Here is a 25,958-nt window from a genome sequence, read left to right as displayed (position 1 = left end):
TTGGACCAAAGAGTGAGTTTATTTTGGAAACACAAAGGAAGCCTTCGTGGGCTGCAGCCAGTTTGAACAGAAACTTCTCAGCCAATGTGAACCCGTTACATCATCACAGTGACAAGCCCTAGGCAGGCAAAAACATCCTCTAGGTAAAACAGATGAAATTCCATGATGATTCCACGTATATCAGCAAAAGCAGCCTGGCAGGGGATGGGTGCTGGGCCTGAAGAGTGGAGCTTTATCAGTGAAGCTGAGCAAACGACCATCAGTTCCATGAGACCTGAGCAATCCTTCCTCACCATCTACAGCAGGGCACAGCAAAACTGAGGACATACAGCTGAAGGGTGTAGCTGAAATTCATAGTCTCATCTAAGATCATTTGGGGTAAGAAATAGATCAGGAAATAAGGTTTAGTTCTGCTCCCACACTTTCGAGCAAGCACGCATGTTTCCCTATCAGCCAGCAGTGCCGCTGCTCTCCAGCTGGGGTTAGAGGCTGCTGCTGTCTAACATCTCTAAGGGGTACTGAGGACACAACCCCTCTGAAAAGTGCCACAGCTTAAAAGTACCCTCTCTTTGTTCAGCTCTGTCGTGCCCGTTTGTGTTTTCAGAGACTGCAAATTCTCAGGTGCAACATAGCAAAAAGTTTCCTTCTCTGCCTCGGGGACAGACAGATGCTGCCGCTTCATCTTTTGAGTGAAGCTTCTCAGTGAGTCAGCATCTGGTTTGTGTAGCAGGTTTGGTGCTTTGTGAAGTGAAAGCCACCTGATTTCATACTTTAAGCCTACAGCATACACACATTCTTGTAACCATAATACTCAGCACTCTTGCTGAACATCTGAACTGTGGGATTGCAGAGAGTAAAGGTAAAAAAACATACAGTGAAATTGCATGAAAACAAAATTCCCTCCTGCACCCACCAGTTGTATGAATCCAACTGACCTTCCTATCAATTAGTCTAGAAGTTTTCTTAAGGAAAAGACTATTGTAACATTTTGTTACAATTTTGTAACAATTTGTTTTTATGTAACTATGATATGAAATTTATCTGAGGTATATGATTGACCACTAAACAGCTGTAGTCTCTTGTACAGGACTTTGAGCTAACTTGCCCTCTCTTCCTCATCTTAGAGCTGAACAACAGATACCAGGTCTGAAAGGACATGAGTTTCCCTGGTGGAAACCCCTCCTCTCAAGAAGCTTGATTTAATTCTGTGCTTTCTGTCTGCAGCCCAGAAAGGCAAGCAGAGAAGAAAGTGAACAAGTGATACTTGGAAATAAACTCTGAACACAAAAGCAGTTTGCCTTAAGATGTTATCCACTTTAACTACTTTCCTTGGAATGCTGAAGGTGAATAAAGACGAGAGGATGCAGAAAGGATTGAATCAAGTAGCAATTCTTTTAAAGTGCAGGAGTGACTTAAGGAATTAGTACTCAGAACTTCAGAGCCTTTCCTGAAAATCCAGTGACCTGACACAGAAGGTCTCAGCCTTCAGGGACTCTCCAGGGACAGATGTCCGAGGTAGTGTCCACCGGTTAACGTGGGGGACTCGACACAGGGGAACTAATCCAGCTAAGCCAAGGCTGGTCAGTGAGCTCAGGGGAAGGCAGGGGACTGTGAGGCAGGAGGGGAACTTGGAGGCACAGCTGGGGGCCCCCAGCACCCTCTCCATCAGTGCCTGGTGGGAACAGCAGCTCGGATATGGGGTTACCTGATCACCAGCAGGAACTCTCAGGGAGGTGGGTAACCTTGGAAGGTTTCAGCAATATTGCTAGGCAGAAAAGAGGATCAAACTGGGAAGAAAAGACTGGGTTGATGGTTAGACTTGATGATCTTAAAGGTTTTTTGTAACTGTAGTGATTCCATGATTTTATGACTGGTGACCAGTTCAGCTACTGACTGCCAGTAACCAGCCCAGTGTGGAAGATTTGGGCTGCCCTTGCTATACTCAGCAAGGACAAGGAATTGGACATGGTTTGCATTACAGAGCACTATCCAGTACACTTAACTCTGTTACCCTTCTCTTTTCTTCCCCTATTTGTTGGAATTGCCTGTGTGCAGGTGGGGAAGTTCTGTCCATTAGGCACCCAGCTGGTTTAATCCAATCTCCCATATTCTTATTACTGTATTTGGATATTACCTGAAGGAGAACCCCTGGAGACTGAACCTGGCCCCTGTTACTGCCAATCAGCAGGAAGGCAAGAGGTTTACATTAGATTAGCATTTAATCTGAATGGTTGTCAACATAAGAATTTGCTTCTTTCAGTCACATATTCTGAACATAAGTCATTCAGTCACATGCCTGAATATAAGGCATAGACATCATTTAAAACTGACAAGGAGACATACAAATCTCATTCGTTTTACTGCACCAACACTGCACCCTAAGAAAAGAAAGTTACAAAAATAATCTTATCCTGCACTTAATCATCCATTCATTTGACTTACAAAAATACATCCATTTTCTCAACAAAATTACAACTCTGATAGTGAAATAAAATAATGAGATTTTCAAAATAGAAAAATAGTCTGCTTCACTTAATCTACAGAAGCGTTCTCTTTTCTTTTGGCAGTTCCCATTGCTGCTACCATATGCAAAGTGAGGACTGAGTACATTTCAGTGAGATAAAGATCACATTGTCTCTCTGGAGAAGAAAGAAAACAGTTTATAATCAACTAAGTTTACCTTCCAAGAGTCTGAATTCAGACTGGCTGTTACACAGTTTTAGAGGCAACTGCCACAACTGATCTAGAAATAATAGCTTAAGCCACATTCAAATGACTCCACTCAACCCCAGCCAGCAGTTTCTGCAGCCCTTTTATTGCTGGACTACATATTCAGTTTATATAAACCGACACAGACTCATTGCCTTGTAGCTACAGCTTTGTAACAGCTGAAAACATAATCCATTAAAAAACATTAACAGCTTTTACTGGGGATTCTGGTTATTTTTAAACATGACTATTCAGAAATACCCAAATATTACAGAATAAATCGAATGCCCTAAACTATTCTCTGTGATGTTTTGGAGCTATGTAATATTGCTACATAACTTACCTACTTCCAAATGCAGCAAATCTGCTATTTCAAATTCCATCAGACTCAAAATTGTAAACAGGCTTATGGTTTTTATTGTTGTAAATGCATATGCCTCAGGCATACCTATCTTGGTTTGTCCCAAAACCGAAACAAGAAAAAAAACAAAAAACCCCAGCCTTAGATGGAAACTCAACAGAAATCTTACATGCATTTAACTTTTACCCACACACACTCAAAATATATCCTTAGAAGTTCCTCATGATTAAGTATTTTGCTGAATTAGGACAGTTCATAAGGCCTTTGACTTCAAACTTGCCTGACAAGGTTTCAGTACCAAACTTAATGAGACACTCCATGGTTGCATTGATTTTACTTCACAGTGCCCTTCAGCAAAAGCTTTCTCAGTTTCCAGTCCCAGCACTGTGAGCCACTTCCCAGATGGCCCTGAGCAAATTACAGGTGGCCACTTCCACTTTCTCCAGGCACTCCCTGACAGCAGCAAGCCCATTCTCCAAAGGCACTTCTGGTACAGCAAAAAGGCACCTCTCACAGAGACACACAGTGAAGGCAGTGGGATGAAATTCCTGTCTTGTCTTGCATTTTGCTAATTCCTTCAAGGTGAACAAACCTCTTGGATTCCTCCCTCTTTCAGATTTATATATGTCCTCAGAACCCAATCATTTTAGCTAAAGCTTGGAGCCAGTTTCTGGAGGTCTCTGTACCTGCACTGGTTACAGAAGCCAGGAATGAACAGGTCTGAACTGCAGTGCTCCAGAAGGTGCCTGAGGTTTGGTGTGTCTTTCATATAAAAATTGTGCTCAACAGTGTACATCTAGAAATGAGATTCCAGTTGATGTATCTAAAGCACGATACCATCCCTAACTGAAGAAAACCCACCATTTAAAAGGCAGGTGTAGCCTCATTATTACAAAATAGGTGCAAGCTGAGATTAATACCCATGCCATGGTGTTTCCTGAGGTAGAGAGCCTACACCATGTGAGAAATGGGTATCATGATTACTTAAAGGCCAAAATTTAAAGATATTTAAATTACATAATTTTGGGAAGGGACTACTGATTTTGTATATCCTATGGGGAGATGCTGATTTTGAAAATGTTTTCATTCTCTGACAGAGATCAGTTTATAGATTTCAGAAGCAAGAAACATGGGTAGTGGGAAATGTAGGGGTGTATTTCTTACAGAGTCTATAAACTTAAATTACCTCAAAATCTCTTTCAAAAAAAATGGAAAAAAAAACCCCATCAGAACATGTCCGCACCAGTGATTTGCTTCATTTCAAAACAAAATAAATCCTAACTTCATATAGTATATTTCAGGTTCCCAAGTGCTTTCCAAACACAATAGTGTGCAATTTATAGGTGGAGATTGTGCTCAAAAGCCACCCCAGCCTCCAAGGGTGAAGTATATTGTGAGTTAATATTTGGGTGGTGCATCATGAATTGGACTTCATGACCTTGTGAGTCTTTTCCAATTCAGAACATTCAAAAATTCTCTGGTCACATTTACACTTTTTTTCCCCTTGACCTATAAATGCATAAAATCTCCCATGAACAAGATCACAGCTTCTCATTAATCATTGGAAAACAAACAAAAACCCCCAAGCCTTCAATAGCTTGCATTTCTGAACGTGTGCAATGTCTTTTTTAGCACAGTGCATGGAGTTAGGTGTATATTTGCACAAAGGTGTCCTCTCTTGATTTCATTACTGACTATATCAGAATCATCCTTTGTCCTTTTTGATAAAACACGAGCAGAAAAATGACCTGGGAAACTCTCACAGAGTTTTTTGGTGGGATGTGAGCCTTTGGAAAGTTCAGAGCATTCAGACAGAGGTGTCCTTTTTGTGGCTGTCCAAGTTATCTGTGCTTTGATGGCTCCTCCTGTTAAAAGCAGAGCAAATGATACATGAACACACTTCTGTCTTTCACTGCTGACTAATCAAGCTGAGCATGGCAGTCTCAAACAGCTGAGAACCTCCAGCAAGGTGTGGTTGTTCTGGACACTGAAGTTCCTGAACAGAGGGACCAGTCCCATTTTAGATTGTTTACCCTGTCTCCTCCAGTCTGCAGAGAGGCCTGTGTCATATCTGCCAACCCCACGCACATATCTTGGATATCTTAGGGCATGAATTGGTCCCAGACACTCATGCTTAGGTCTTAGAATTGATTCCTTAGCATGGAAATCAATTCCCAATTCCAGTAAATTGGGATAATAAAATCAAGACAGAGTAACAACCTAATTTTTTGGTATTTTACCCATCAGTCTGCCAGGAGTGTCCTTACATATGTCAAGGACTCAAGACTTGACAGAGGTGAATGAATTTGAGCTAGACAAGATTTTCTTTGGAGAAGGAGAAAAAGGGAGGAAGGAGAGTGATAGTGTAATAGGAGAAAGAATAGCTCAAAGCTGATCTTTTTCTCCCACAGTCTTTTCTGCCTACGCCTCTAAATGGTTTGGATATTTCTTGTATTCCATAAACACCAAGAATGCAGTCAACAGTATAATTTTCTTCTGTATAAAAGTAAATTGCAACTATTCACATTTTCCCCAGAAATTTAATCTATGTAGAATATTCCTCATTTCTGGCCTGAAACAATGTACCACAATAGTGGTTTGTGAGCCACTCCAGAGAAAAAGTAAAATAGAGCAGCTGAAATTTCTGATAAAAGAAATTCTAAGCAGGTTGTACTGCACTACAAAAAAAGAGATACTGGAACATGTCATGGCACCATTCCATTAATAATTTGACTAAGAGCACATTGTTTTATTTTGTTGTAAGGAATATCTATATTCTTATTATAAAACAATAATTTTCCCATTATGATTAAGAGGTGCAGTGGTGGCATTGCTGCTGTTTTACTGCCAGTCCAAACCTACCTTAGCTCTTCAAGGGCAAGCTTTGTTTCTTTCCGACTTTCTTCAGTGATCGGGTAGAAAAGGAGTATAAATAAACCTAAAAGGATGAGGATGGCAGGGACTGCTCCAATGAGGAGTTTCAGAGTGAGGATCACATCATCTGACTGTCTGCATATCCCTGGCTTGTATCCAGTAAACCTAAACAAATGGAAACAAGTGGTGTGTGTATATCCAAAGCTAAAAGGCTGTTGTTCACCTGAAGGCTTCCTTCTCTCCCCCAACACTCTTCAAGACTTTTCTCCCATTTTCCCTAAACCTCTCTTTTTTCCTTCTTCCCACTACATTTCAAATAATGTTTTTCAAACCTCATTTTTGTGCTTGACTTCAGATAACTGCATTACCTCTGTATTTTCTTGTTATTATATATAACATTAAAGTTAATTGTTGCTGTTGAAATTGGTCAAATCACTTGCATACTTTTAAAGAAAGGACTGTGGAATCCCATGTAAGGAAATAAACTGATGTCCAGCAAGTTCCACCTGAACATGAGGCGGAACTTCTTTCCTGTGCAGTGACCGAGCACTGAACAGATTGCCCAGAGAGGGTGTGGAGTCTCCCTCACTGGAGATATTCGAGAACCATCTGGACACAATCCTGTGCCATGTGCTCTGGGATGACCCTGCTTAAGCAAAGAAAGTTGGAACCAGGTGACCCACTGTGGTCCCTTCCAGCCCTACCCATTCTGTGATTCTGTGATTCTGTGGTTCTGCAAAGTTAATCTCTTATATGTTTCCTATTAATATTCAGCAAACTATTCAAGCTCTGCTTTAAAAGCATGCAAGTAATTTGACCAATTTCAACAGCAATAATTAACTTTAATTTAAACACACACTTAAGCACTCATCTCAAGATAGACAAATTTACTCAAGTGCTCCGAGTTAGGTACACACACTTCATTGATTCAGGGCTTCCATGCAGTCCCACAACTGCTGATATACTCAAATTCCTATTCCAAATTTGTGGAATGAGTTTTTCCTCTGAACATCCACCTAATGAAAGCTACAGCTCATTTGGCATCACTCTGTCTTCTGTGTTCTCCCACAAACATCTGCTTTGGCAAATTGCTGGGACCCAACTGGAATGCAATTGAAAAGGGGCTAATTGGGGAACAGTGAATTGTTTGAGGGTTTTAGCAATAAGCAGCTAAAATTCCTAAGCCCAAAATATTCAGCCAAGCATTGCCTGTTATTTAGCAATTTCCGCTCAAGGCCCCAAAGCATAACATTCTGGTTACCAAAACCTAATCTGGAGTCAAGGGCTAGATTTTCCTTGTTTATTGTGTGCTGCAGCAGGGACAGGCACAGGCCCTTTCTGCCAGGTCTTGCACAAAGGTAGGGCAGAGGATGCCTGACCACTTTCTCAATCTGGTCAGAACAGACAAGACAAAGTGGAAAGAGACCATAAACCATCTCCCAAAGTGACATGGTCTAGGTGATGGACAGAGCCGTGAGAAAGGCTGTTCCTGGCTCTGATCAGTATCCAGTTCCCTAAAACCGTGCAGGAATTGATCCATTTATGAAATGATCCTTTTGTGCTGAAGAGGCTACTGGCACCCCTGAAAGCACTCAAATCCATGTAAAGACTTACAAGCTCATAGAGATAGTCCAGTCCAGGTGCAACAGGGAATGCACAAAGCAGATGTATCACCTGTGGGGGAACTTCATCTGCTGCACTTTCTTGTTTAGTTCTTTATTCATATAAGCCACTAAAATTTACATGAATAATTGAAAAGAGGAAAATCTAAAGGAAAGTCAGGTTTTTCTGAACAGAAACATGTCAGGGCAGGTAACCTAATGCTCAGTTGTCTGGCCTAGATGGCAACAATCCTGTCTTTAGTGGTCAGCCATCTGGAGCTGCTGGCACTTTCAAGCTCAGGGCATGAAGGCAATTAACTCCACAGGGTAAAAGTGCTGTAACCTCAGAATGCTTTCAGAGTAGATCCACTAAGTGGAAACACAGTGTTACTTACTCCAGTCCTGCTGCAGAAATTCCTAAGCCAATTCCTGCTGACATCTTGGTAAAAAAAACATAAGAAGAATAGAAAATGGTTTCATGTCCTTTTCCATGGGGATTCTGCAGGCGAAAGTTATCAACAACATCAGGCAGCATTGACCTAGAAGTGAGCCAGATAAAAGAAAAACTCAAGCCAAAATTTCTTTTCAAAGTCCAAACTTAATGAAATAGAGCACAGCCCTCCTCCATTTTTAAGCTGATTGATGTAGTCATGCACATGAAAGAATCCAGTTCAAAAGGTTCTACTGCTGGAAAGGAGGGCAAAAAATGTGTAAGAAAAGCATGGCCACATATTAAAATGTAGAAAACCACAGAAAAGCCATCAAACACTTGAGAGGTGACAGAATTTCCTGGTCTGCCTGTCATTCCAATCAGAAGTTGTGATGTTAAAAAAAGAGCAACAAAAAACCCCACGTTTCTTAATATTTCAAGGGACTCTGAATCTCTGAATAGTTGCACTCTGAAATAACTCTTTTGACAAGGTAAAAACATTTTCAGAGACCAAATGAAACCTATTCTCTCTCTACTTCAAAGAGACTGAATTTGGTAATGGGGAATTAGAATGGAAGCTGCTCAAATGTCAATTGCGAATTGACGTTTTATTTCCAATATATATAATCATTTACAGTTGGAAAAAAAGGGCTTCTCAGCCTCTGTGCAGAAAAGCTTATGTAGTTTGACAACTTATTTCAAACTATGTATGCCATGATCTCTTGGAGTTTTCAGGGCATTCTACAAACAGATTATGAAAAACAGTGCCTTCAGCAATGGTCTTGCTTTCTGGTTAATGTGACCTCAATAATGATTATTTAATCTGAAGAGGAAATGTCCTGCCATGCTTATCTTTGAGTAGTTTTTCTGCACTTATTTTCAGTCCTCAAGTGCAAAGAACCTTAATTCTTGGTTTCTTTTAATAACCTAACAATAACCTCGTGTTATCTGATCTGTAACAGAGGACTGCTCAAGCAGGGATACACAGAATCATGGAATGGTGTGACTTTCCATTTGAAGGGACTTTCAAAGATCATCTTATTCCAACCCCCCTGCCGTGGGCAGGGAGACCTTCCACTAGACCAGGTTGCTCCAAGCCCCATCAAACCTGACCTTGAACTCTTCCAGGGATGGGATATCCACAGCTTCTCTGGGCAACCTGTGCCAGGGCCTCACCATCCTCACAGTAAAGAAATTCTTTCTAAAACATAATCTAAATCTATCATCTTTCAGTTTAAAGCCATTAACCCCCGTTGTATAACAACGTGCCCTTATAAAAAGTAAGGTTAGACATAGTTTCCCTTGTGTGTCCTCTGCTACATTCTTAATTGCTCATCATTAACTGATTTGCCTAACTTCATAATTCCTGAAGCAATGTTATCACACATTCTATAGTTACTTAGATTATTGATTAATTTACGTACTCTTATGTACAAAGAGCAACTACAGTTACAGTAGATGTAATCTGTTAACAACAGGGCAACAAAGCTCACATCATTGCAAATAGCATCCACTATAAAACCAAAAAAAGATTCTTGGAAGATGTGACTCTTGCCATATTCTTCCTCTTTCAGAGGCAAATTCCATGGAGTAGTACATATATTTAACGCAAAAATACATTAATTCCCCACCTCAAATGTAAAATTCTCCTACCATGGCAACAGAAGAGATGCTGCAATGCTCAGACCAGAGATGAAGGCCACGAAGTAAGCCAGGATCAGGTTTGGAATGGTCACTAACATGACTGCAAAAGGAATCATCCACTGAAGAAGAAAAGCATTATATCTGAGTTTCAGCATGCACTGCTCAACGCTATAGAGATTGTTCCCTTCCAAATACAAAACTATGTTACAGAACAGTTCACACACAACAATGTCTCATGCTTCAGTATTTTGGTGAAATAGCATTTCCAAAGAGCCCTGAGTCAGTCTGTACTTAACTATCCAGAATAATTGGAGAAACGTAGGACAAGTGGTAGTAGTGTTGTCTCTGTCAGCAGTATTAGGGCTACAACTGAACAAGTAAATTAAGCAGACCCAAGAGCCTATTTACCAGTCTTGAAGCCAACACACAGACCCTGGCCACATTCATACTCCTAAACATTCATGGTCTCCAGAAGACCTATGGCTATATAAATACTTTTTGTAAAGAGCCCTGAAGTGGTTGATTCCCAAACTGTGCCCAGGTAGAATAACAGAATGGTTTGGTTAGGATGGGACCTTTAAAGATCATCTTGTTCCAACCCCGCTGCCATGGGCAGGGACACCTTCCACTAGACCAGCTTGCTCCAAGCCCCATCCAAGTGTTCAAGCCCTGGCCTTGAACACTTCCAGGGATGAGGCATCCACAGCTTCTCTGGGCAACCTCTGCCAGGGCCTCACCACCCTCACAGCAAAAAATTTCTTCCCAGAATCTAATCTAAACCTACCCTCTGTCAGGTTAAAGCCATTCCCCTTTGTCCTATCACTCCATGCCCCTGTAGGAAGTCCCTCTCCAGCTCTCTTGTGGCTCATTTAGGCACTGGAAGGGCCTCTAAGGTCTCCCCAGAGCCTTCTCTTCTCCAGGCTGAACAAACCTAGCTCTCTCAGCCTGTCTTCATAGGAGAGGTGCTCCAACCCTCTGATCATTTTTGTGGTCCTCCTTTAGACTCACTCCAGCAGGTCCACATCCTTCTGAGGTTGTAGGTCCCAGAGCTAGATGCAGCATGGCAGGAGGGTGCTCACAAAAGTGGAGCAGAGGGGCAGAATCACCTTCCTCAGCTGCTGCCCACGCTGCTTTTGAAGCGTTTGGTTTTGCAGGCTGCAAGTGCACATTGCTGCGTCATTTTGAGTGCCTTGTCAACCAACACCCCCGTTTCTTTCCCCTCAAGGCTGCTCTCAATCCATTCTCCACCCATCTTGTATTTGTGCTTGGGATTGCCCTGATCCAGGTGCAGGATCTTGCACCTGACCTTGCTGAACTTCATGAGGTTCCCACAGTCCCACCTCTCAAGCCTGTGCAGGTCCCTCAGGATGGCCTCCCTTCCCTCCAGCATGTCACCTGCAGCACACAGCTCAGTGTCACCAGCAAACCTGCTGAGGGTGCCTCAGTCCACTGTCCATGTCACTGACAAAGATGTTAAAGAGAGCCAGTCCCAATACAGACCCCTGGAAATGACACTCCTCGCTGGTCTCCACTTGGACATTGAACCATTGACTACAACTCTTGGGGTGCCACCATCCAGCCAATTCCTTATCCACTGAGTGGTCCATCCACCAAATCCATGCCTCTCCAGCTTACAGACAAGGATGTCATGCAGGACAGTATCAAATGCTTTGCACAAATCCAGGTAGATACTGTCAGTTGCTCTTCCTTTATCCATGAACACTGATAATCCTTGGGAGACTGCTAATCAGCTTGGGCAAAGATTTTTCTGCCAGTTGAGTAACAGAGATGACCAAATGTCAATTTCTATTTTAGGCCAGTGGAACTATTTAATTTACTATTAGAGACGATGCCTTAAAACATCCTCACACTGCATTTCAAGGGGAGTAGCAGGGCTTCAGTGGTCATTTTAAACTGTAAATATACCATTTCACAGGTCACCTTCAGTCTTGAATGAGGAAGAATTTGCTTTCATTTCCAATGACTCCTTTAAAGCCATATACATACTCAGCAATAACTAAACCCAAAATTCAGGGTGTTTTACTCCACTCTACACAGCCGGATCCACTCAAGACATTGCATGCAAAGTCACAGAGGTTACCCTCAAAACCAAATTAATTTGGGATGCTTGGGATTTGTGTTCTGGCAGTAGTCATAGTCACTAGATTTCTTCAGCTTCAACTTGAAGCAATGGGCTTACAGGATTGAAAATCCACTATTTTAAATGCTGATTGGAATGCCTACTGCCCAGCTGTCCTATACCCATCATATGCTCCATCTCCCACGCCTGTGAACAGGCACAGCAGCACATGTAGAATTCTGAACCAGGGGCTTATCTACAGGGCTTTTTAATGATGGGGGATTAGTTTAACATTAAGTGTTTCAATCCTCTACATGTGCAGGTTGGGAGCTGAGAGTATGAGAAGAGCTTTCACAGAGAGTGATTCCCCTAAGCACTGCTATTTACAGTTCTGTATGATAAGTGATTCTGGGAGTCCTGGAGCCTAATCCATTATGTTTATGTTTTAAATGCATTTCCCATCTAAAGCATTTGCTCCCAAGTTAAGGAGGCAGAAAATAACCTTTCCTGACTGCAAGTTCCCAGCACAGGCAGATAATCCTTGCATTAGCCCAGTGTTGTGGCAAAATCGTTATTTCACCACAAGAGAGCACTCCAGCAATACAAGATTTTATGTTGTCTATAAGCAATTTTATGACTGCCTTATGCTCCACATGGGGCACCCACTCAGAAACCAAAGCACTTAAACAAAATTCTAGATCAATAATAATAATCATTGTAACTGTAATTTCCTAGAGAAAGAGAAGCAGGGCCAGCAGGACTGAGGTTACAATGCCCTAAAGTCTTGCTCGCACAGCGGCAGCGCAGTCGTGGGGGCAGTGCTCCCACTGCAATAAGCAGCTAATGCAGCTCCTTCTTTCTTACTTGTAAAGCAAATACTCTGTTATTGGCATCTGCTCCCTCATCACAGGGCTGCTGCCCTCTGAGTTATAAACAATATCCTACAGTTATCCCATGCCTTCCATCCGTTCCCTGGCAGCACTGTGGAAGGTGACCCTGCTGGGATGCTGAAGGTGGTACCGGTCTGTGCAGCAGCACATTATGAAGGGCAAATCAGGAAAAGGTGCAGGGAGGATGTGAGTGGAAACAGGATGGGAGAGTGGAAACAGGATGGGAAAGTGGAAAAAGGGCTGCAGAGCCCGGACTCATCCAAAGGCATCTCTCCATGCTGCACAGTGCTCATAGATGGCAAGTAAACAATTGCATATCTGTGAGGAGGTGTTTTTATTTTTACTAAATCCTCCAAAACCCACAGCCAGAAGGTATTATTGGCTAGGATGGAAGCTGGAGTTGTGGGAGAGAGCCGTCTTCTGCTTTTAGACACCTTGCCAAAACTATGAACCAAGAAGACACCACACTTCTAAAAATTTCTCATGACAGCTTCACCTCCAGTCACCATCTGAGACTTATTGAATGTAAGTTCAATGCTTGCTCCATGAGGGCAGAGCAGACACCTAAATGAACACAGCATGTGGAAGCTGAAGGAAATAAATAGAAGAGAATAATTTCTAGCCTGTGCACCCACCTGGTTGTGGGAAGAATGCTATCAAGGATCCTACTTGGGAGCAGGATAATTCCTGATAATTCCAAAAAGTCTTTAGATACTTAATCAGTAGTTAGACTTGTTGGCCACGTCTTGTGGAGGAATGGGTAAAAAGGGAGAAATATCAGTGGAAGAAAGCCAAGATTCTTGTTGCTTATCTACCAGCTTCTATCCTCTTTCAGGGTACTCTTCAACATTAGAATCACCTTAACAGGAAAAATTAGTCTGGAGCACTGTGACTATTTCTTTCAGGAAACTGAATTTCCAATCACATGTTCACCCTGAAAACTGAGTGAGGTTTTAGAGAAGAAAAATTTGTTTTCTCCCCTGTCTCCTTCCCTTCCAGTAGACCATTCCCCAATGACAAACTTAGGAGCCTTAAATGATGTGCTTTTATTTCATGGTGGGAGAGAACAGGTTAGTTGTACAGATCACACAAGGAAGAGAACAGGTTAGTTGTACAGATCACACAAGGTGGTAGTATAGGAAGCTCCTGTGATGCATTGTCAGACACTAAATCCATCACTGAGCACACACTGAGTCCCCTGAGAAATGTCTACAAGGTGAAAGAGAGAGGTGGCTTTTTTTCAATCCATCCCCCACTTAGACCATAACAGTCAAGCAACTCAACTGTAAAATTAAGTTAAACCATGTTTACAGAGGTGCTGACAGGCTTTCCAGTCATGTAAAACTAAATTTATAGAGCCAAGTTGGTTGGAGAAAGCATTTTTTGTAGCCAAGTAGACAGAGGAGGAGATTTCCTAAGGAGGAAATCTGCATTCCCAGGTCTAGTCAATGGGCCAATAGTGCTTTTGGCAATTCTCTTTGCTCAAGTGGTAAAAAGAAATAAGGATGGGGGGCTTGGATTCCAGATGCCTACTTCAAAAAACATAACAATTCATCATATTTGGAACTTGGGTTTTAAAGTTACTTCTGATTCTCTGGAAGTCATTCCAACACAGCTTTTAATTTCAAAAATTATACCTGTTCAACGCTATTCAACAACTGTCACCAGACCTAAATTTTTCAGCTTTGTTCAGATTTTGACATATAGCTTTGGGCTGGTTTTTTCAAATCCTCCTGCTTTGTTGTGCAAAAGGCAATTTTTCTTTCCTCTTTCATAAGTAATTGAAGGTAAACAGGGGGAAAATGGTGAGGAACCAGCCTATACAATAACTCACCGAGGATGATGACAGAAAATTGCTGCTGTCTGCACTAAGTAAGGGACTTAAAATAATCCATCAGTGACAAGGGCAGGCTCACTGAGCTGGCTTTGCAGAGTTGTGTCACAGTTAAACTAGGCTTCTTTTCTCAGGTAGGTCACCTTTTCGTTACTTCACTAATAACTGTCCCTCCCTATTCAGAGGGATGGGGGTGCTCCTAGAGGAGGACGTGTAACAGAGTTTTGTTTCCTTGCCTGGGACCGAATTACCAATGCAAACACCTCAGCACCATATAACAAGGACAAAACAAGCCTTGTACAACAGATAACTTGTCAACGTGAGGCAGCTCAGATCTGAATTTATAAAACTTCACTAAAGCTCAGTTCTGAGAGCAGTCAAATGAGGAGAGCTTGTGCAGATTCTTAAATAAACTGGGACCTCCCTATGGCATCAATTCATTTCTCAAAAGTTTCCCTTGGAAACTTGGAATCTGTCTGAAATTTGGTATAATGATTTAAAAAAAACTCTGAAACTGAGCAAATTCACATAGATTGAGCTTATAAGCACTTGAAAGAGCTCCTGAGTGGCTCCAGTTGTCAAATGAAATGAGCACAAGCAGAATTTTTTTTCTCAGAGGATTTGCTTACCGAAATCCCACATGCTGCACACTTCTTGCCAAATCTCTGCAGAAACTTCTGCCAGAAGGGAACGCTCACAGCTGCTGATACCTACAAGGGACAAAAACCCATATCTGTACTGTGCTTACTGCCACTATCTTCTTCAGCTCTAGAGTTCACAGGCATCTTTTTGTCTAGTACATAAAGGCCTGAAAGGAAGGTGAACATGAAGATTACTGGTTTTCCTCATCCTTTGAGTGACTTTTTAAAATTCATTGTTAAGCTATACATGAGAGGGTTTTCCACAGCCAAATATCAGAAGACAGTGTCTTAAAATTTCCTTTCCTAATGTGAGCCACAGCAGTCAAAGCTGTGCTCAATCATTGAGGTTCAGACATACTGCAAATAGTCACACTTTGTGCTAATGCCTTTTGCCACATTGCCTGAACCTGACAAATGATGAGTGAATTTAGCTCTACCCCATGGTACAGGAAGAAAGACGAAGTGCAAGATAAACTTATCCTAAGATATACTTAGAGTTAGCATTCCATACTATGTATCCATTATTAGGAACAATCTGCAAGAGAAATAGTTGCTTGCAGTAAACATTGCTGTTTCAGATACTGAAATACTCACCCATAGCAGCAACAACCACAAGCAGCATAGTACCAATGCACTGAAGTACTGCCACTAATGGCAGCCTTACACTATACCTTTATTTAAATGTCATCTAATTGTTACAGTTATGTTTCAGTCTTTGCTTACTCTACTGTCTCTTGTCTCTGTTCTTGGTGACCATCACTTGCAGAGCCTTAAGATAACCGACACTCCTCTTTTGCAGAGCCTTAAGATAACCAACACCTTGGTTTTAATGTTTTTGGAAAAGATATGTCTTATAATTTGGGAAAGGATAAGTATCACCTAAGTAAGCAGAATTCTATCTCTGTATGTCAAGAAAAAAGGTTCTGTACAAGGATCTTTTTATCATGCTGCCAACTGCTCTAGAGAGGAATCTTCATATTTCTGGATATTTTAAATATTTATCCTTGCAAGCCGCCTAGCCCAGAAGAGTCGTGTGTAGGAATATGCAAATTAAAGTTGTTTAATTTTCAGCACATAAGATTGGGGAAAGGGAAAAAGCTGGTAAAATTCCAGACCTCCTTTCTAGAAGCAGCTTTTGCCCTTTATAGGAGCAGAAAATTGCTTACAGGTGAAAACAACCAGGAATGAATTAAAAGTTCCAAACCACTATATTTTTAGAAGTACAGTAGGGAACACCAACTTTATTTCAAACAGACAATGCAAAAGAGAGTGTAGCTTCCTAACAGCTCTGCTGAGACACAAAACACTTCTTGTCTTCTGTTACTTTGTGCCAAAGCCCAGTGAGAACCAGGTAACATATGGGAGAGAAGTACAACTCACCAAGATGGTCACCACCAAATACTGGAAATGATTGCGGAGGCCAGCAGCGTGAGTGCAGAACAGGACAAAGTTGCCCTGCTCCAGCTGTTGAAGACATTTGGTGACCACCAAAAGAGAAAGGAAAATTTAAAAGAAAAGACAAAAATGACATCACATGCCATATTAGTTAAATACAGTCGGTGACTGATGTGTTAAATGTAGGATTTGGGAGTCTCATTCATCCCTTGTTTGCAACAATTTAAAGAAGCAGTAACTGTCCCGTTATCACTGGAATAACATGCCAGTAATGCTGGGGTAAACGAGAGGTAAACCACACCTAACAGAGCATAAAACTGACCAAAACAGTAATGGCCCTATGAAAGGATTCTGTCTTGAGGCATTATTCCCTATGTCCCATGTGCCTTTTGTTGTCACAGCTACAGACTACTGCAAGAAACTGCCCTTTCTTTTCCACAGCAAGGCCATGAATCTTTCTCTAGAAGCTCTGACTCTGAAACAAGTAACTTTTCAGCTGCAGTAACACTCCTGCCAACTTTCTGTGGTAAAGCAGCTGGTTTTGTATGCAGCCTCAGATATGGAGTGTAGCTTTGGGTCAGGTATCTCCCTACGTCTGAATCCTCATCAGATGGAAGGACCTAACTGCAGTGTGTTATATGACAGGTGAAGCCACTGCCACCACCGTGCTTCTGCAGAACTCAGGGGACTCTGAACACCTGAATGTGATGGAGGGCCAGCTCCAGCAATTCTGCAGAAGTGGAGTGACAGAGGAGAATTTAATACTCATGCCACAGCAGCATGATCAATTCTTGCTCCTTTGTGTGCTTGTAGCTTACAGGTGGCCAATCATATGTATACAAATTAGGATATTCAAAAAGTTGTATCCCATCTCTATTATCACAAAAGCCTTCCCTAGTTTGTGTCCCTGTTTATGCTGCCTTAATTTTAGACATAGGATATCATATTCTGGAATTATGCCAACGCATTTTTACCTTCCCATTCCTTTACTGATCCATTCTCTAAATTCCACAAAATCAGTGTCCCTCACTCAAATAACAGCAGCAAGGGTTGCTCATGCTGGCTGAGCTGGAGTAACACAGCTTCCAGCTTCTGCCTCCCTTCACGCCTTCCCTTCAGTCTGCACAAATAGCAAAACAAAGAGATACGAACTGACAGAAAATCTTTTCCTCTCTGGGTGTTGTCAGCAAGTAGTTGGCTGCCAGCAACCAGATGTGCTCTCTATCCCTGCTGACTGAGTGGATGCTGGAAGGATGTGGACAATAAGGGACCTTTCATCTTTCATCTTCTCCCTGTCCCTGCAGCTGGTCACAGTACCTCCAGCTCCCAGATATGAGTAGAAATAACTTCTGCTATTGTTTCTCACCTTTCAGTATTCCAGCAAGGACTAACAGATGCTGTGCCCAAATCCAGGCCAACAAAAAAGTTCAGTGCTTCTTTGGCAAACAAACTTTTAAGCAGCCCTTCTAAGGAACTTAGTAATTCACCAGGACTTCTGGTGAGCACAGACTGCTCTCTTACATGTCATACTCCTGCCTTCTGTCCTGATATTCATTTGATCAGTGGCTCACGTGACTAGGAGTCTCTTGGCAAAAATGTGACAATTATTTGCTTTTCAAAATAAAGTAAACTTCAACTGATATGTACAAGTTCACATCAAAATAACATATTCACTGAGTTGAACAAAGCTAAAAAATCAAGCTTAAAAAGCCTCCTGGACCTATGGGGAGTGAGGGTTCCTTACTGAGTGGCTTTTCTACAGCTCCTCTCTCTGGGAGGATGCACCACATCTTTTCGTGAGAGCCACATCCAATTGCAGGTCCTCATTTCAAAATGAGCTCTACCTAACTCTGACACAGGAGAGACCTCCTGCCTTTGAATGTCTTCTTACTCTGACCTAATGCCTTCCATCACAAAAGATTCCTCAAGACCCAGTTCAGCCACTCTCTGAGGGCAGCCACCTATGCAAAGGAAAGGGGCAATGGTTTAAAGCAGGGCACACACAGAGAGAACAGACAGAAGAGAAAAAGCATTTTCTAAGCAACTGAAACCACAGGAAACTGTGGATGGATAACACAGAATGACCCAGTCTGGGTCACTAGGACTAGTTCTTCACCTTTTATGAAAAAAAAAAAAGGAAAGAAAAGGAAAGGAAAAAAAAAAGAAAAGAAAAGGAAAAAAAAAAAAAGAAAAGGAAAAAAAAAGTCTTTAAATGGTCATGACTTTGGCTTTGCTTCTCCTTTTTAAGAACCATCTCCAGCCACACAGGACCCCAAAAGAGGACTCTGGTTCCCTACTGATTTACAGGGGAAGGCAACACCCCCTAGATCACCCCTCCAGTCACCAGCCAAAGGTTATTTGCATTTCAGACTCCCCCGTGCTGGGAGTGGAATGAGGCCAACACACAGACTGAGAGGGTCTGAAGTTACCTGAACCGCTGTTGAGATGAGAAGAAATGAAGCTGTAAGCTTCACATATGGACCATGCTTCATGGTGAGTGCAAGCCCCTTACAAAAAGGAATTGCTCTGTCTGAGTTTAAGGCATAAGGATCTAAGAGAAGCAAAATACATAAAATAAAAATCTTTTCAATAAAGGAATGTGAAATAACTATTATTAAATCAAGGCATATTTAAATGAAACTTACCATCCCTTTCCTTTACTCCAAGAAAAAGAATGACAATTCCAAGAAGATATACACCTGCTATGACCCCTGCTGCAATCATGTAAACTTTTGCCTTTCAAAAGGAAAAAAAGACATTTGAAATTGTGACAGGAGAATGACATGTCATTATGAAAATTTCAGTCCCTTCTTGGTAAGGCACCTGCAAATGAAGAAATGTCCATCTGCATACAGCCAGCTGCCTGTCTGCTACCTCTCTGAAAAATGTTCACTTCTGCAGTTTGTTTATAAACCACACCTGTCTTAGGATAAATTCAGGGCATATAAGTATCTATTTCTTGAAGAAAAAAAAAAAAAAAGGGTTACTGTCTTGGCAACCTGAATGTTTTAAAAATTTGCTTATATTGAGACTAACTACAGACACACACAGTCACCTAATCAAAACCATGCATAATCCACAGAGGGGTTCTAATTTTCAGTAAGTCCAGTTGATCTGGCTACACAGACTGCAATCTGGAACTTCATGGTGGATGGGAGAGTCCTCAGTACTGATGTAAACACAGTTACTACAGTTTTTGCATTTATACATGATGATAATAATGATAATAATGAATTTTAGAAATCATACTTACATGCCAATGTTTTGAGTATATGGTAGCTTGCATGCTGGTTTTCCCAGTTACTTAGGGAAATATTCAAGCAAATTCAGAAATCTTTGCTTCCTTTTATCCAGGGGAGCAAAGACTCTAAGGATGCTTTCCACACCACAAGGTCTCATTTATTGTTTCTGACTACACTGACTTTGGATTAAAGCTTTAAAAAATATTTTGCTTTAGTATGATGCAATAATTTACTTTAGAGTGTGTTATCAAAGATAAAGTAAGTGCTGGTTAAAAGCTTTATGACACAGTGATTATCTGATAGGAAAACTGAATTCCAAATTACTGGTTATATATTGAAGATGAAATTATTATAATTCTAAGAAGAAGGTGGTAAAAAATGCAATCACAAGAATGTACTTCCAAATATAAAGACACTTAGTATAGGTGCAAACATATTCAGATGAACCATGTAAGAATAGAAGATTTTCAAGAAAACTGCTTTTGTTAAGATGTTTACATTTCAGAAAATAACATGGTGAAATAAAGGAATGTTCTTTATATGGGATAAAGGTGAGGGATTTTTTTATATCAGAGATATAAATTAAGTCACAGAGTACTTTCACACTGCTGGTCATGGCCTGCACAGAATACAGAGAGCAGTAGTGGAGATGCCTGAATTCACTTAAACAAGGCAATTTCAGCCTCAAATGCAGCCTAGCCAGGAGAGAACGGTCTGAAAAAAAAGGACAGTAGCAGGACTCCTTTATGAATTTTATATTTTGTTTTTACGTATTTGTTAATTTGCTGGAAGCATTTGAATTAAATATTGTATTTCATAGGCCATCATTAAATGTAATTTGAGCTTACACTATCAAGGATACTCATGGAAGGCCAAATAAGGTTCTCCAACCCTGAACAAAACTTGTTAGCCCATCTACGACTCTATCAGTACCCATGCTTGGTTTCCAGTAATAAAGATACATTCCTAAGCTTATAGTAACAACTCCAGGAGAGCTTAAAAATAACCATTTCTTCCATTTCTTTTTTTTCAATAATGAGCAAAATAATATCAGTTGTTCACTAAGTGGTTTTTAAAACTAGGTGTGCTCTTGAACAGAGAAGAAATAGTCCTTGTAACAAAAAGGGTCAGGGCCATACTTCTGAAGGGCACTAACAGAAAGTCAAGATTTGCCCTCTTCTAAATATTTCCTGATGGAGTTTCTTCAAGTTCATATAATCTAGTCCTGCCTCAGCTTGTAACTTAATGCCCATCAGTCATACAACCAAAATTCAAGATCCAACATCTCCTGTTTACTGTGCAATTAATTAGGTGCATATTCTGCTGTGTGTGGTGTGAACAAGGGACAGGTTTCCAGTCACACTGCAACTTCTTCAGATCTGAAAAATGTTTGTGTCTAAAAGCTTTCCCACAGTTTCCCAGTTTTAGTATCTAGTTTAATGAAAGATAATGCCTCTACCTACAAACTCTGGCTACTTTATGCTATGGATCTTTAATAGTTTTAAAAAATAAAAAATGACTTGGCATTCAACTCATTGTGAAGTTTCTTTCTCGATCTCCCTCCTACCTCAAAAAGGACAGGAAAGCACAGGTGATTAGACAGAAAGGAAATAAATCAAGATTGTGTCATTTTTTATGTGAAAGCCATTTCAGAGATTTCAAAATAGAAATTGGGGGTTTTAGTCTGAAGCAGATTGAGACAGGGAATCTGCTGTGCAATGAAATTCAGCTTGCTCCATGACTTGTCAAGCTACGCATCTTGACAATTCACAGAGGTGTAATAAACACAATAGTGTGTTTTACATCAAACCATTGTCCCAGAAGCTAAAAAGGAAGACAGGATGATGTTCTGTGTCTTGTTAAAACACACACTACAAGTTACCAAACAAGCATCTTCCAAAACACATTAATCAGCCATAAAATGGTATGGCCACTTAGAGAAGCAGCCCAGCTGTCCTCAGACGGTTGCCCAGATCAGCTCTATGAGAAGCCTGTGCCAAAAAAAATAAGGAACAGAGAAAGAGAATAGTGTCTGGGAATGGGGCAAGGCCAGGACTATTCCCTTTCCTGGTCCACCAGTGCTGATGCCAGAGTATGCAAATTCAAAACATAGATAAAAACATGCCTTTAGCTTGTGATTTTACTGCTGCTGAAGCATGGTAATAGGAGCTACTCAACCACATTAGGAAGAGCACAGATATGTACTTCCTCATTTGCATCAAGCATTTGAGATTAGATTCAGGTCAAGGAATCTTCTTCATAGGGTATTTTATATATTGGTTGGTACTTGCACTGAGAGAGCAACAGATGAAAGCATAAAAAGAAAGGATGAATCTAGCAGTTGGTAAAATGGAACCAACAATCTGCTGATTACACAAGGTAAAACCCACTCCACAAGGTAATTGTTTGATTCAGGGCCTGTTTCTAGACCACTGGAAACAATTGAAGACTATCAAATTGTGCTAACTGAGGTTTGGATCAGGTTTTATGTTTTCCTCCCAGATATAAAACCTTCTTTGTTTCTCAAAAAAATATAAAAGTCAGGTACGAGGAGATTAAATTATTTGTGAAAAATTACAGGAAAAATCTGCCATGGCAAATTAAATAAACAAGCATGGATCCCTAGGTTCATTCCACGTGTGAACCACTGAGATCTGCCCCCACTAATTGCCTGTTACCAAACATTTACTTTTAACAGAGCTTTGTACCTTCACAAAAGTACAGATTCCAAATAGGACTTACAGTTTCATTCACAAAATTGTCATTTATCTGTACAGGACATCTCCAGTGGTAACTCCTTTGGAAAGCAGTGTTGCTGAACTGAAAGATCCTACTATAGCCAACATTTTTTCATAGAATCATAGAATGGTTTGGGTTGGGTGGGACTTTGAAAGATCATCTTGTTCCAACCCCCTGCCATGGGTGGGGACACCTTCCACTAGACCAGGTTGCTCTGAGCCCCATCCAACCTGGCCTTGAACATTTCCAGGGATGGGGCATCCACAGCTTCTCTGGGCAACCTGTGCCAGTACCTTGTCACTCTCATTGTAAAAAAAATCTTCCTGATATCTAATCTAAATGTACCCTCTTTCAGTTTAAAACCATTCCCCCTTGTCCTGTCACTACAAGCCTTGGTTAAAAGTTTCTCCCATCTTTCTTAAAAGCCCCCTTTTTGTACTGAAAGGCTGCTGTAAGTTCTCCCTGGAGCCTTCTCTCCTCCAGGCTGAACAAATCTCAGCCTGTATTTACAGAAGTGCTCCAATGTTCTGACAATTTTTGTGACCCTCCTCTGGCTCTTTAGCTTTTCTTTCTAAGCTTCTATAAACTGTAAATCAGCCCCTAGTGAAAACAAAGGATGGCCATGTCCCTCCCAGCTACTTTATAGGTTTGGCACCCCCTGCAAAGCTTCTCAGAGAAATTCTGCTGTCACACTGAGGAGGGGTTGCAAAGACAGCAAAGATGGGAAGCACTGTTTGCAACAGGGTCACCGCCTCAGCTCCAACATCACTGATTTCGAGGAAGTCGCATTTGTGCTCATCCAGATGGATATGATATGGTATTAGAGGAACATCCCCACCCTTCTCTGTATTTTATACATTTCAGTGTGTTCCCATAGACACTTACTTGATGAGACAGGGGATCTGAGGGGTCTGGAATGCTGGGAGCGTCATGCCAGGAGTCAGTGGTGTTTAGTGAGGGATTCACAGAGCAGTGGGGAGAGACATGAGCACTGGCCACAATCTGCCCCTGAAGTGCAGCTCCAATCAAGGTCCCAAGCACTTCCATGGTCATTCCTAAAAAATGGAAGCACAAATGTGTGCTGAGGATGAGAATCTTGCTCATTTGTCTCACTGAAGAGAAATGTCATCAAACAATTTCCTTTTACAGGAATGAGCAATGCAAAGAACAGCAGAACTGGAAGGTCAGTAATAGAACAGTTTCAAGGAAAAAGAGTTTTGTCATTTGTTTTTCTGATCAGCTTTGAGAAGAAGCATCCACACAAGCTGCATGAGATGCTGAATGCTGAGATTAAGAGCCACAAGGGGATAACGTGGAGATCTTTCATCTCGAGGACCAGAGTGGAACTACTTTTTAAATGCCATTTTCTCCAAAGCAGAACTTGGAGTCATGACATCAGACTATTCATCTCAAACTTGACAGTAACTTGTGAAACACTTATCTAATCAGACCTCTGAGTCCTCCAACTGAAAAATAAAGTGATACCTCAGGTTTATGGAAATAGTCCAGCTACAAAACTCTTGGAAACAGCAGGTGCTGTTCTTAATTGCCTAAGGCCAGAGTCAGGCAGAACTATCTACCTCTACCTCAGAGAATGATCCAGATCACTAAGTCTCACCAGAAAAAAAAAGATCATCTAAAAAAATAACCAAAGCCTCCACTTAGGAAAGCAAAAATCTAACCACGGGCATCATCTCATGAAATTGATCAACAAACTGACCACATCTTGCAGCTCTGTTGAGGCAAATGGTGAGAAATTTGGGTTCTAGACCCTCCTCACCCTGAGGGATTTCAAGCCATGCCCGTTTCCCTGCAATATGACCATACCCAGCATCCCCATGGGCAGGAGTACTGAATTCCTGTCCTAGTTCCAGAGACTCTCTTTACACATTTTGCATAAAGATATATAGGGCTGACTGCATGAACAGATTAACGACAGGGGCAAAGTCTTCCCATTTATGAGGGAATGGCCTTCTCATTGACCCAAGATTCAGGCTTTTTTTCTATTTTTTCTCCTTCAGTGGCTCCCAGAGTCCCATGTTCCTTTCTCAGAAGCACCACAGGGGATTCTGAAGGGATGCTTCCAGAGCAGGTTGTGTCCTGGTGGCTATCATACTCCCCTCAGGAAGTGACAGGCATTTCAAAAGCTCCTAGGCTCATGTTTATTCAAGTCTCCTGATCTATAACAGCCTTCCTAGATGACCTCAGACACGTGGCTGTTTGTGTGCTCCTGTAAAGGAATAAAAATTCTTCACCATCTAAAAGGACGGCAACGCACACAGACTGCGAGGGGCTCAGACAGTGCAGGAATGCAGGCTGTGTGTGGCTATGCAAGATCCAGTAAGGAAAAGGGAAGAGAGGCTCCCTAGGAGACTTGGACCTTTTAAACTATTGCTACTCTCTTCACAAACTGCAAATGCTTTTGAGTGGAAAATTTGAGGTGCCATGTAACATTAATTTAAACCAATGGGAAGTAAAAAAAGCTCCTTGCCCAAACTTCACATCCAATCGTACCAGCAACGTTGCAATTCAGTCCACACACACAAAAATCCTGGCAGATGGTGGAAATCTGTCTTGGGGTGACCTTATGATGTGTATCCCATATAGCTGCCTATGCCCAGAAATTAATTCCTGTGCCTTTCTATGCCTCTAAACAGAGGATATATTTCTAAATTTGGCCAAACCGGAACAAAATCTAACCCAAATCTGGTCTGAAGTGTTTGGACGCAAACTGGTCTCAGTTGGGCGTTGCAGAGCTTCCAAACTCAGTGCAAAGGCAACCCACTAAAATCACCCTTTCATTTAAAACACCACCTACACATTTATAATCTTTGTCTAGGGCTCTACATCTGCATTTTATCAAGCCCTTGTGTAGAATAAAACTCAGAAGCATCATTAGAGGCACCAGAAATGCAGCCAGCATGAAACTTTATTTTCTAAGTAGTAGCAAGAGCTGAGAAGCAGGTATCCTTCAAAGTTCTTGCGTGCTCAGAATTTATGAATGTACTACTTTCCACATCAGCCAAGAAAGCTGATCTGCCAGCTGATTGTACCTTGAAGTAGGTTATATTTTGGCCAGAATGTAAGTAGGATTTATGTTAAAGCAACTTGGGAATCCAGTATTTCTACCTTGCATTCATGGTAACAGCAGAATAAAATTTATAGTAAGTAGTTCTTCTTGTCTCCAGCAGAGGGTAATGGATCCTCTGATCCCAACCTTATTTTTAAGAGCACACCTCATATTGCACAGTTGTTTTTCTTTAACAGTTGAAGAAATGCCTGAACAACTGACTGCGTCCAAGACAGTTTATCAACAAGAAGAATCCTCTATGAAGCCCAAAGAGAGGCAAAAGTGTTTAAGTAAAACACTTACCAAAAAAGAAAAAGATAAAAACCCAAGGTTCTCACATAATCATAACCATTACAAGAAAACTTTGCTCCAAACAAATATTATATCAACATACACAAAAATACCAACACTTGAAAAGTCAAAGCTATGGTTCATTCCACCACCTTTA

The 25,958-nt window shown here is 41.2% G+C and overlaps 1 protein-coding gene across 1 annotated transcript in view; it reads right to left on the bottom strand.

Moving 5' to 3' along the window:
- Positions 1 to 4,877: 4,877 nt before the first annotated feature.
- MFSD2B (MFSD2 lysolipid transporter B, sphingolipid) overlaps positions 4,878 to 25,958 on the bottom strand; it is a gene marked incomplete at both ends in the record, with an annotated part of 30,983 nt that continues 9,902 nt past the window's right edge. The window contains 9 exons of the mRNA XM_082277067.1: positions 4,878 to 4,935; positions 5,933 to 6,109; positions 7,941 to 8,084; positions 9,629 to 9,738; positions 15,053 to 15,133; positions 16,445 to 16,528; positions 18,889 to 18,989; positions 19,105 to 19,195; positions 23,326 to 23,495. Coding sequence (XP_082133193.1) covers positions 4,878 to 4,935; positions 5,933 to 6,109; positions 7,941 to 8,084; positions 9,629 to 9,738; positions 15,053 to 15,133; positions 16,445 to 16,528; positions 18,889 to 18,989; positions 19,105 to 19,195; positions 23,326 to 23,495 — 1,016 coding nt within the window. The remainder of the gene's footprint in view (positions 4,936 to 5,932; positions 6,110 to 7,940; positions 8,085 to 9,628; positions 9,739 to 15,052; positions 15,134 to 16,444; positions 16,529 to 18,888; positions 18,990 to 19,104; positions 19,196 to 23,325; positions 23,496 to 25,958) is intronic.

This window comes from Coloeus monedula, assembly GCF_965178545.1.
Source record: "Coloeus monedula genome assembly, chromosome: 2".
Taxonomy (NCBI): Eukaryota; Metazoa; Chordata; class Aves; order Passeriformes; family Corvidae; genus Coloeus; species Coloeus monedula.
The sequence above is the reverse complement of the archived record's forward strand: the minus strand, read 5'-3'. Positions and strand labels throughout refer to the sequence as shown.